Below are 12,863 nucleotides of genomic sequence, written 5' to 3'. Positions count from 1 at the left end.
CGCTTATCAGTGGATACCATTTACACAGACATCAGTAAGGCTTTTGACACCGTGGATCATAATATCCTAGTACACAAACTCTCTACATTCGGTATTTCTGGTAATCTTCTTGAATGGTTCTCCTCTTATCTTAGACAGAGGAATTCGAGGGTGGTGGTGAACGGCTATTCTTCGCGGCCATTCCTGTCAACATCCGGCGTGCCTCAGGGTTCCCATCTTGGCCCGGTCCTCTTTAACATGTTCATAAATGACATAACTTCCAGCTTCAATCACGCTAAGTGTTTTCTGTATGCAGATGACATGAAACTAGCTATGCAAATCAGAGATCAGAATGACACTTTATTATTGCAGGAGGACTTGGATGGTCTGGCTAGGTGGTGCACTAAAAACCAATTATTCTTAAACCTTAATAAGTGTCATTTTATCAGATTCTCAAGAAGGAAAGAAGTTCAGCTGCCAACTTATAATATTGATGGCCACCACTTGGTGGAGGTGGAATCTATTCGCGATTTGGGAGTTATCTTGGATAGGAAACTGCGTTTCCATAAACACATCGACCATATCGTCACCAAGGCTTTTCAGATGCTCGGCTTCGTCTTGCGCAGTACGAAGGAATTCAAAAAACCCTCCACTAAAGTGCTTTTGTACAGGTCCTTGGTCCGCTCTGGTCTCGAATATTGCAGTCAGATTTGGTCACCACATTACGATGTTCACATAAAGCGTATAGAGCGCGTTCAGAAACGTTTTTTGTGGCATTTATCATACCAGACTAGAATGGCAAAGGAGCTGCCCTCATATGGAGAGCGACTGGCCTACTTCAAACTGCACAGCTTGCGGGAGCGTAGGATGCTCTTGGATTGTATGCTATTGTATAAACTCATCAACGGAGCCGTCGATTGTCCCTCACTTTTGAGCTCAATTAATTTTAACGTACCGCTTAAGCTCCCACGTTCCTGCAAGTATGTCCCCTTCGCAACAAAATTTAGTAAAACCAATCTGGGTTACCACGCCACCATGAGCAGACTGCAAAGGGAGTACAACAGACTGTGCAAAGCATGTGACGTCGACATCTTTCATCATAAGCCATTGAAATTCAGGCGCTCTGTGCTGAGGTCCCTTACAGCCACAGCAAATAATGTAAAAGAAATTTATTCATAATGTTCATTACACTTCAATTTTTCACTGTGTTACCTACTATCTCTTAGTTCTTATTTTTGCAACTGTCCACATTGCATGCCGTGGCAGCCTTTAATTAAGACAGCACTTAGTTTTAAGCACTTTTAGTTATAGTAATTTCATGTATGCGTGTTTGTCTTGTTGGTTGTCCTAATAAATAAAAAAAAAAAAAAAAAAATAACCTATCGACCAGTAATTTTTAAAAATAAAAATTGTGAAAAATAAGTATTGCTATGTCCAAAAACCAAATTTTCATAGGATTCGATGCAATGCGGAGACGCGGTTGGGGTGAGTGTAACTTAATGATTGTTTGTATTGAACATAATAATAGGTACATAATATGATGCTAATACCCAGTTTCTGGCCTGGGGGGGGGGGGGGGGGGGGGATAAGTCATACCCAGCTTATTGATTGATTTTGTACTACACTTTTTGCTGAAAGCCAGTTATTGTTTTGAAATTAATTTGTGATTGATTGATTGGTAAGTAATACCCAGCTTCCGGCCGAGGGGGAGTCATACCTAGCTTATGCTTATGGACTGGGGGAAGGGGCTAGCCTTACCCAGCTTCTGGCTTGGAGAGGGGGGGAGGGGGGAGGGGAGGGGTCAAGTCATAACCAGTTTCTATGGGCTGGGGGGAGGGGCTAGCCTTACCCAGCTTATGGACTGGGGGAGGGGGGGGGGTCAAGTCATACCCAGTTTCTGGCATTTCTGGCATGGGGGGGGTGTCATACCCAGCTTCTGGCCTAAGGGGAGTCATATCCAGCTTATGCTTATGGCCTGGGGGTAGGGGCAAGCCTTACCTAGCTTCTGGCCTGGGGGGAGGGGGAGGGGTCAAGTCATAACCAGTTTCGGGCCGGGGGGGGGGGGGGGGGGTAAATCATACCCAACTTCTGGCCGAGGGGGAAGTCATGCCCAGCTTATGACCTGGGGAGAGGAGAGGGGCGGGGTAGTCATACCCAGCTTCTAGGCTAAGATTAAATAGATTTCCAGCACGGAGCGGCTGTCCTTTCCTGCAGCAGCTGGCCCGCCCATGGGAACGGCGAATAGATAGGTAGGTGCGTAGGTTTAACTCAGAAAAACTAAATAACAGGTAGGTATTGCGTGTACATCGAAATTATTTTCATAGCAATGTCTTGTAGCCTAGGCAGAGTGTATCTGCCTCAGCTATACCTTATTTTTAGAAGTAAATAAATTAATACTTATACATTTTTATATTTTACTTGGAAGAAGATATGACTCTAACAACACTTATGAACACTTTATTTGAATAAATCGCCAAATATACCACCGCGGAGACCCCAATCGCGTCTCTGCGTGCCATTGAATCGTATGAGCGTATGGATTTTTTGCGTTATTTTTCACAATTTCTATTTTTTAAAATTACCTATCGATAGCTTACTTTATTCTGATGAATAAATGTCATTACAAGTTTTTCTCTAAAACTGATAATTTGGCTAGAAAAAAATATTTTCTATCCACGCAGTACGCCGGCAGCGTTCGGATCGGATATAATGACGTCATCGTCCCCGCGCCGGGCGGTCAGTGAACTTTTTTAGTAATTTGGCCATAACTTCGTCAATTTTTGTCGTAGAACAAAAATTTTTGCACTGTGTATTAAGGATTTCTTAGCCCTATAAATCTGCATTCACAGCTAAAAATCGAAATGATCCTCATTGTAATACAAGTCAAATACACTCTATCATTAAAAAATGAATCAAGATTAGTTGTTTAAATATTTAACTCTATCTTAAAATAAATATGACATCGATTTGAAAAATATGGCAAACGTTGAAACGTAAAGATTTTTTAAACTATGTCTTGTTGGTTGTCCTAATCTACCTATACTTATAATAAATCTGTAGAGAGGTCAATTCTGTACATGAAATATATTTTCAAAATAACTATCAGGGTGTGATGATTGAGGTTTGTCTGTCTGTCTGTCTGCCTGTCTGTCTGTCTGTCCGTCTGTATGTTCCTTATAGAAACAAAAACTACTCGACGGATTTTAACGAAACTTGGTACAATTATTCTTCATACTCCTGGGCAGGTTATAGGATACTTAGGAATTCCCATGGGAACAGGAATTAGGGGGAAAATCTTTTTGTGTGAAAAATCTAAACCGCTTAAGTTAGACGCTTGAAATTTGGTATGTAGGTACCTTAGTAAACTTAAAGCTTAGTTACAACAGGATATTGCAAAATTCCCACGGGAACGGGAATTAGCGGAAAAATCCTTTTGTATGAAAAATCTGGCATGCAGATACCTTAGTAAACTTAAAGCTTAGTTACAACAGGATATTGCAAAATTCCCACGGGCACGGGAGTTAGCGGGAAAAAACATTTGTATGAAAAAATCTAAACCGCGTAAGATAGATGAAGGGGGTAAAACGGGATCCACGCGTACGAAGTCGTGGGCGGCCGCTAGTAAATAAATAAATATGAACCTACCTCCTATGTCAGGCATTGCCGAAACGCCACCTCTTCGCTCTCTACTTTTCGATCAATAAGATTACAATATACACTCGCGAGCAAAAGTATGGAATCACTTACATGAAGTTGTTTCCACGCGATCTTGTGTACTAACGAATTTGTTAGGAACAAAAAAAGTGGCACCATTTTAAAGATTAAACTTTTATCTTTAAATTGATACCAAATTCATTGAAATCACACCAGTATTTAAAAAGATATCCCGGCTGATGTGAAGAAGTAACGAAAAAGACATGTATCAACTGTTTAATACGTCGCGAGTTGCGGCCTATTTATCCCCTATAAAAGCACGCGTTTTCGGATTTTTGCTTTCACACGTTGATTCATACACATCTCCGCTTCTTTTGACACTTTACCTGGGATTCTACACCTTCAGAAGCAGCACAAATCGTTGCACTATTGCAAGAAGGGCTCAGCCAGCGGGCTGTCGCACGTCAGCGCCACATAAGCCAGTCCTGGGTTTCGAAAGTTTTAAGACGCTTTCAGGAGACTGGTGGCTTTATCCCGAGACCAAGTTCTGAACAGCGCCGGTGCACATCGCAGAGGGAAGACCGTTTTTTCATGTCAACCTCTCTGTGAAATCGTCATTTGACTGCAATCGACCTCCAGCAAGAGCTCAGAAATGTTCGTAGGATAGCTGTTACCGAGTGGACAGTTTGTCTAAGATATAAGCAATAGAATTTGACTCCAAAAAGGCCTGCCACAGGCTCGAAACTGACGGCAGGTCACCGATAAGCACGCTTTCAATTTGCTCGTAGGTACACATCTCGATGGGAAGGCGAGTAATGGAGGCGAGTTCTGTTCTCCGATGAATGCAAACTGTGTTTGCAGTGCAGCAGTCGAAGAGGTCGGGTTTATAGGCGGCCTGGGGAGCGATTTGTGCAGTGCTTGTTCGCTGAAACAGTGGCTTATGGGGGTGGCTTGCTCGACTTCCCATCGAGATGTGTACGAGCAAATTGAAAGCGTGCTTATCGGTGACCTGCCGTCAGTTTCGAGCCTGTGGCAGGCCTTTTTGGAGTCAAATTCTATTGCTTATATCTTAGACAAACTGTCCACTCGCTAACAGTTATCCTACGAACATTTCTGAGCTCTTGCTGGACGTCGATTCCAGTCAAATAACGATTTCATATAGTGGTTGACATGAAAAACCGGTCTTCGCTCTGCGATGTGCATCGGCGCTGTTCAGAACTTTGTCTCGAGATAAAGCCACCAGTCTCCCGAAAGCGTCTTAAAACTTTCGAAACCCAGGACTGGCTTATGTGGCGCTGACGTGCGACAGCCCGCTGGCTGAGCCCTTCTTGCAATAGTGCAACGATTTGTGCTGCTTTTGAAGGTGTAGAATCCCAGGTAAAGTGTCAAAAGAAGCGGAGATGTGTATGAATCAACGTGTGAAAGCAAAAATCCGAAAACGCGTGCTTTTATAGGGGTAAATAGGCCGCAACTCGCGACGTATCAAACAGTTGATACATGTCTTTTTCGTTACTTCTTCACATCAGCCGGGACATCTTTTTAAATACTGGTGTGATTTCAATAAATTTGGTATCAATTTAAAGATAAAAGTTTAATCTTTAAAATGGTGCCACTTTTTTTGTTACTAACAAATTCGTTAGTACACAAGATCGCGTGGAAACAACTTCATGTAAGTGATTCCATAGTTTTGCTCGCGAGTGTAAAAAGTACAATTTAATGCTGTTGAAACATTGTTAAACAAATAAAATAAAATAAAAATGTCCGCTCCGTGTTCGTGATTAATGCGCCCGCGCGTGATTTACTTCGGGTACATGACCTGTGGGTCTTATTCTTATTTTTATTTTATTAATTAATATATTCGATGATTTTAAATTGAAAATTCCTGTCTGCAGAAATCGCATGCACTTTTTTAAAAATACAAATTACACAATGGCAAAAGAAGAGTTATATTTTCGTCATTTAGCGAATAAAAGAAGTAAAAACTAATCAGTCTTTGAAAATCATCATTTTTTTTAATTTTTTATTTATCGAGCTCTTTTAGCTTTGAACCTACAAAGTTCGTGACACCCCAAGCACGGTAATAATATCATACAGTATTGTAACTTCATATAAACAGACGAAACGAGAACTTTCTTTCGAAATTCAAATCTCGGTATGCGCTCAGTATGCAAAAGTCGGGGGTGTCGCGAATGTGCCGAATGGACGTCGGTGGCCAAGCTGTGGGCCAAGTGTTAAAAATGACAAAACTGATTGAATTTGAATGACCGTCATTTACGGTCAAATTGGTCAAAAACTAGTCAAATTGATTTTCAGTCAGTTTGATTTGAAATGAAAATTATATTGTATTAAACCAGCTTTTTTTTTGCCCACGACTTCGCCCGCCCGAAATTAAAGTAACAGATCATTATGATTATTAAAGTTTCAAAATGATTTAAGTAGTTTTTACTAAATTAAATCTACTAATCACAAAACAACACACATTTTTAACCTATTCCATTCACAAAGTATTTTGTTTGTCTAACTAAATAAAAAATACAATTACAAAACTAGATAGAAATTTTAAGTAGGCAGATGTAATCAAACTGGGTACTGTAGGTGGGCAGCTCTATCGCATGTTGTCATACTGTGACGTACCGCGCGACTGTTGACATTTATTTCAAAAATATGGCCGAGTTGGAATACTGTATAGATAGTATTACCGTGCCCCAAGTATCCAAAAAGTTCGCAGCACGACTTGGAATGAGGTTGTGTTGTCAACTTTTGGCCACTTTCGGCCGAATACTGAAACGCTACTCAAATCTTTCACTCAGCTGACGGGCTCCTAAATTTAAGTATCCTTCAATTTTAAATGGTAGTCTCAAACGCCACTCAACGGATTTGAAGCCGTGATCAGCTAAGCAGCTCTCAAATGTTTACATAATGGCAACATTTACCAAAAAAAGTATGTTTTCATTTACACAAATGATAACTTTGCGTTTTTTATCCATTACACGCAGCATCGTTTGTTTATGTATTGTCTTTTAAGGAAATATACTCAATCAACTTAACATAGAACAGTTTATTTTTAGTTTCTATTATATATGTTACGGCTAAAGATAGTTGTGAACATAAACTTAAGATTAGCCGGCTAAACTTAAGTTTATCTTCGAGAAGCAGCTAAAGTTCGATAACATGTTAGTTTGCGTCCTGATATTCCATCTTTAGCCGGCTAATGTGCACATTAGCCAAAACGAAACGGCTAAAAATGTATTCGATGGGCGCGCCAGGCCGGCGGAGGGCTTGAGGGGGCGGTGGGGAGACAACGCGCGCGCAGTTTTATTTTGTAATTTTTAATACCTACAGAAGATTCTGTAATGACCAAATGGTTCCTTATTATTTTATTTTAATGATTAGGTAGATATTGTTTTAAGTAATTAATATTTTGTTATTGTAATAATAAATTGTAATTTTGAATACCTACATAGGTAGGTACATAAAAGTATGTGTAATGAAAGTGATTATTTCTTAATTAAGTTTTCGTGTCAAAATAGTAAACATTATTACATTGTTTTCTTTTCCATTTCCTTCTACATTTTTAGCCAGGGGTCTGCAGTTACACTTAAGTTTAGCCGGCAAAAGATAGAAGAAACTAACATTAACACCTCGTCGAAGATAAACTTAAGTTTAGCCGGCTAATCTTAAGTTTATGTTCACACCTATCTTTAGCCGTAACATATATAAATCTCGTTTTGTCATATAAAAAATTAATGCTTGCATTTTTATTTAATTAAAAAAATAATTTTAAAGGTGATACTTTTATTGTTGAAATCTATTAAGTGGCGATCGTGGACCGAAACGTAACCACAATTGACATTTATCATTGTTGACAGTGCATCAAATTGACAAATCAACAACTCTTGGAAATGCTGCTACTTATGCGATGTCCCCTTATTCCTCAGAAATAGGCATGTTTATGTATTGCGGTTTCATAGCAGCTATTTTGGTTGTTACTTCGTGCACTATACGATGCACAGTTGGTTGTTAGATGTGGAAGATATCACCTAGTACACGTTCATAACTTCCCGTTGCGTAGAACAGTAGGGTTATAATAAGTATTTGGTCCACTGGTTGTATGGCGTTTGGTGAGGGGTTTCAAAGAGCTTCCAAATTATGTATCCAGAAACAACACCGTTTCTTTAGAGACGCGGAACCTCGCTCGGAATTGCATGACATTATAATAATATTTTTCAATAGCGTTCAGCCTTATTGCGTTCCTAGGTATTTCCTCAAGGCTCGAAAGAAATGATAACGATGACACACATTATTTACCACTATTTAGGTCGATTTAGGTATAAGAATAGGATTTAAGATACCGGGCAAGCACTCTCAAATTTAACAGCTGCTTAAGACGATTTGACAGTTGTTTGAGTAATGCTTAGCGTTGAATGGCGTTTCAGTATGCGAAAATTCATTTGAGTGGCGTTTAAGTGCAACTTAATTTGAGAGGTGCTTACAAATTGAGAACTGCTCAGATATTGTTTTGAGTATGCGAAATGTAAGTTTAGGAGCTGCTTAACTATTTTAGAAGCCGTCAAATATTTAAATGGCGTTTCAGTATTCGGCCGTTTGAGTGTTATTTGACGCTGACTGTACAATAATAATTTAAAAAATAGTACCAATACAGTATACCTTACTGTGATAGAATACGACACGGTCCTATCTGCAGTTACTATGAGTTACATACTCACTAATTAATGTTTATCATTAATTATGTGTTTTTTATTCATAACAAATGACTCGCCGTAAAATATTCATTATGCAATGTTTATTTACTCGGAGGAATATAGGTCATAGCCTGGTCAGTGGTCACACTATCAGGTTTGGTGGATCCGGTTTAATTTATTGGAAAAATAATATCATGACCGTGTGGTCTCGGCAGAGTAGAATAGGAAACCGCCACTCTTCCCGTGGATGTCGCAAAAAGGCGACTATAGTCATAGTCATAAATGTTTATTGCATCATGTTGGTACATTTGGATGGGCCAAATATTATGCGAATATAAGGCCTCCCCAACGCGTCTGGCCAAGGGAGTGTATATGTTACGGTCAAAGTGATAAATGTGAAAATTATGAATAATCGCCGGTTATTATGAATAATTACCGCATGATTTGGTAAATGTGATTAATATGAGGTCATTAATGTGTGTATAAAACTAAATAGGCGGCTTAGGGGTGGCCCAAGGGCCACCCCCGCCGCACCTTAACCTATTTTTCACTTTAAATCAAAACATTATGTTATAGGCATCATGGAAAAGTAATATTATGCAAGAAACATTCCAAACTCATTATGCCAAATTATATATGATATCAAAACGTTCAAAAGTTTGGCTGTACACGAGCACGTACACAAGATGTTGTTCTCTTTTATGAAATTTGTTAGTACTAAGGTTGAATTATTAAATAATCACTGTTAAATGTGATTAATTTATCACTTTTACCGCGACTGTCGGTAATTATTCATAATAACCGGTTATTATTAATAATTTTCAATTTATCACATTAACCGTAACATATACATGCCAAACCCTCAATTTGCCTCTGGTGGATTAGAGAGGATTCGTAAAAGGCCTAAGGGACAAATATGTAAACATCGGGTCTCCCCAACCTGTCTGGCCAGCGTAGGAGTGTAGACCAAATCTTCTATTTCATCATCATCATTTCAGCCACAGGACGTCCACTGCTGAACATAGGCCTCCCCCAATGATTTCCACATCGCCCGTTTGGTAGCGGCCTGCATCCAGCGCCTTCCTGCTACCTCCATGAGGTCGTTGGTCCACCTTTTGTAGGCGTCACATGCTGCGTTTTTCGGTAAATGCCCTCTACTCCAGAACTTTGCTGCCCCATCGGCTGTCAGTTCTGCGTACCTGCCCTGCCTATTGCCACTTCAGCTTGCTAATCCGTCGGGCTATGTCACGGGACTATCTATTCCCACCTCTCGTTCCCAGCACTGCAACTCTTGTGTAGCCAGGATCTACAGCTTGACCGCCACAAAAACCCAACCAATGAAGGTCAAGTTTGTCCCGGGGGAAAGTTAAACTGTCATTGGACCCGCAACGAATAATCCGTCGAGCTATGTCAGCGACTTTAGTTAGTTTACGGATCTCCTCATCTTCCATTTGCCTCTGGTAAATTAAAAAGGGTTTGTGGGCCTACTTAGTTAGGCGCCAATCACCAAGTCAGAAGCCGTCAATATTTTAAACATCCAAACTATTGAAATGAAGGTATTGTTATACGAGTACATACAAAGTTATTGCTACTCGTAAAGCGTGGCACTTCGGCTGCTTCGGCCTTCGTCTAACAAAGGTTATTGAATTGACTACAAAAAAAAATGGATCGTTCGCGTTTTTATACATCCTTGAACTGTTTTAGTGTCAGTGACTGTAGTAGTTTAAATACGGTCTATAACTGCTATAACCCAGTAGCAGTACCTATCTATCAGAATCGCTTCTTACATTATTTAGGGGATACGCGCCGTGATATAATCTTATCGATTTAGACGACAAATGTATGGGCTTATCGTATGGACCTAACTTTTAACTTCATCTTTTCTTTCCCTAATTATCTATTCCTTCTGCTAGATGTCTACTCTCCCAAGATCAAAGTCGACCCTGAATGCTATGGAGAACATTTAAAAGATCATGCAAGTAAATTAAGAATTATGTATTTAATCCCAATTTATGTAATTATAAAAGCGAAGAAGTTTTATATTGATTAAAGTCAAATAAACATGTGAGTTAGGTAGTAATTTTGCAAAAGTATATTTGGCAAATGATTCGTGAACCACAGTAAAATATTAAGTTCAAATCCTTTGAACTGCGTCCAAGTGGACTGTTGATGACCGAACTATCTCTCTTTCCTTGAATAATACCAAAAAAAAAGACGACGTCTCTAATATACTTAACTTTACTGCAAAAAATAGTTTTTGTTTGTAAGAACAATGTTTACTCGTAATTTTATAACTCAACAATGAAATTACTTTTCGATTCAATTCACGCAGCGTTCTTGACATAGAATGCTCAATGTCTATCAAGTAATTGAATGGAATGGCGTTATAAATAAATGATTATGTACCATGTTTCAGATGGACAACCTTCTGAGGCCGTGCGCTGACCTAGGCATCCCAGCTGACCCACTGATCGAGTGGAAATATGACGTGGAGAAACAGGTAAGAAGAATTAATTCTTCTTTTTCTTGTCGTGTCGACAACAACATACAGTATCAGCCCAAAACTCCGCCACAAGAGTGGCGTTGTCAGTTCATTAAATCTTCCTGCGTGCAGTTGTTTGGGCACGCAGGGCACAACACCATGACGTGTTTCGTCGACTGCGGAACAAAACCACACTTGCTCTCCTAGTTTGAGCCATCAAAGAATCCCCAATCCAATTAATTACTAATTATGTAAAGAAAAGTAAGCTTTTAAACGTCCTGCTGCATGGCAAAAGGCTGAACGCAACTGGTGTGGTTCTGGCCATCTAGCCATACGTTACCTTATGTTTCATCCATTAAATATAACTTTTTACCTGACTGCGCCAGAAGGAGGTTTATGTTTTTTAACGTGGGAAAATGCTTTGCGCTTACTCACTGTTGATGGGGACGGCCAGTGAGTTATGTGGGACACTACCCGCCTGCTCACTAAAGGCGAGGCTTACCCACTAAAATTCGACGGTGTCCACCGGAGCCCAATGAAACGGAGACGCGAGTTATTGCCTTAACTTGGACATTCGTTCGCAGCTCCAAAGAATGGGTCCGTTCAAACGCCCCGCCAACCCCTACTTATGGGGATTTTTAATGATATCCCCTGCATCATGACCCTGACAAAGCCTCGACGCCCCCCAATTGTGGGTTACGGGTTGCCCGACAGGCCCACCTCTCGTTCCCACCGCTGCAACTCCTGTGTAGCCAGGATCTACAGCTTGACCGCCAATAAAAACCCAACCAGTGCAGGTCAAGTTTGTCCTGCGGGAAAGTTAAACTGAGCCTACTTCATCATCATCATCATCATGTCAGCCATAGGACGTCCACTGCTGAACATAGGCCTCCCCTAATGCTTTCCACGTTGATCGATTGGTAGCGGCCTGCATCCAGCGCTTCCCTACTACCTTTACGATGTCGTCGGTACACCTTGTAGGTGGACGTCCCACGCTGCTGATTTCCAGAGCCTACTTGCAAAATTAAAATTACTTAGTTTTATGGGTTTTTTTATGACCTTTTAAATGTGAAAAATCGTTTTCAGATCTCGCACATAGTGCTGGGGCGGGGCCCGCCCGGCGGCGCGTGGCATACCTTCCCGCCCGGAGTGCGGACGCTTTCACCCGGCGCCTGGTTGTCGCTACCACCGCTGGCTGCCGCCGCGCCTGGGAGACTGAGGGCTCGAGCTGTAGCCGATTATTGTAGGAGATACGTACGCGTTTGTAGGCTACAGGTCAGTACCATAGCTTCCACCACACTAGCTCCCATTACACTAGCTTCTATCAAGTGGCAGGCTTTCACCCGGCGCCTGGTTGTCTCTACCACCGTTAGCTGCCGCCGCGCCTGGGAGGCTGCGAGCGCGAGCTGTGGCCGATTATTGTAGGAGATACGTACGAGTGTGTAGGCTACAGGTCAGTATCATAGCTTCCACCACACTACATTACACTAGCTTCTATCAAGTGGCACGCTTTCACCCGGCGCGTGGTTGTCTCTACCACCGTTAGCTGCCGCCGCGCCTGGGAGGCTGAGGGCGCGGGCTGTAGCTGATTATTGTAGGAGATACGTACGAGTTTGTAGGCTACAGGTACGTACTACTCTCCATCAGCTGGGTTGCAGGTCCTGTACTAGAACCTCCATCATCATTATGGTGCGCACGCGCCGTCACAGACTACTTTTGACGCTATGTGCGCGTGTGTAGATACACTTACAAGTCTGCAGACTACAGGTACGTACTAGAGCCTCCATCATTGTTAGGGTGCGCAAGCGCTGTGGCTGATTACTACCGGCGCTATAGACAGACAAGCAAGTTTGTATCATTGGGGCAGAATAGGTCAGTACTACGAATACAGACTCCACAACCAGTTCCCGCCCGGCGGCGTAGGTATTTACTATAGTTTCCATTACACTAGTTTCCATCACAAGTGGCATACCTTCCCGCCTGGAGTGCGGACGCTTTCACCCGGCGCGTGGTTGTCACTACCACCGTTAGCTGCCGCCGCGCCT

At 41.4% G+C, this 12,863-nt stretch overlaps 1 protein-coding gene across 3 annotated transcripts in view; it reads left to right on the top strand.

Moving 5' to 3' along the window:
- The window catches only part of LOC135082626 (oxidative stress-induced growth inhibitor 1-like), a 70,204-nt gene that overhangs the window by 50,323 nt on the left and 7,018 nt on the right, over positions 1 to 12,863 (top strand). For all 3 annotated transcript variants that reach the window (XM_063977409.1, XM_063977410.1, XM_063977408.1), the window contains 2 exons: positions 10,753 to 10,836; positions 11,905 to 12,093. In XM_063977409.1, coding sequence (XP_063833479.1) covers positions 10,753 to 10,836; positions 11,905 to 12,093 — 273 coding nt within the window. The remainder of the gene's footprint in view (positions 1 to 10,752; positions 10,837 to 11,904; positions 12,094 to 12,863) is intronic.

The sequence above is a fragment of the Ostrinia nubilalis genome, chromosome 22, assembly GCF_963855985.1.
Source record: "Ostrinia nubilalis chromosome 22, ilOstNubi1.1, whole genome shotgun sequence".
NCBI classification, from domain to species: Eukaryota; Metazoa; Arthropoda; class Insecta; order Lepidoptera; family Crambidae; genus Ostrinia; species Ostrinia nubilalis.
This window is presented reverse-complemented; position numbering and strand designations above follow the sequence as displayed.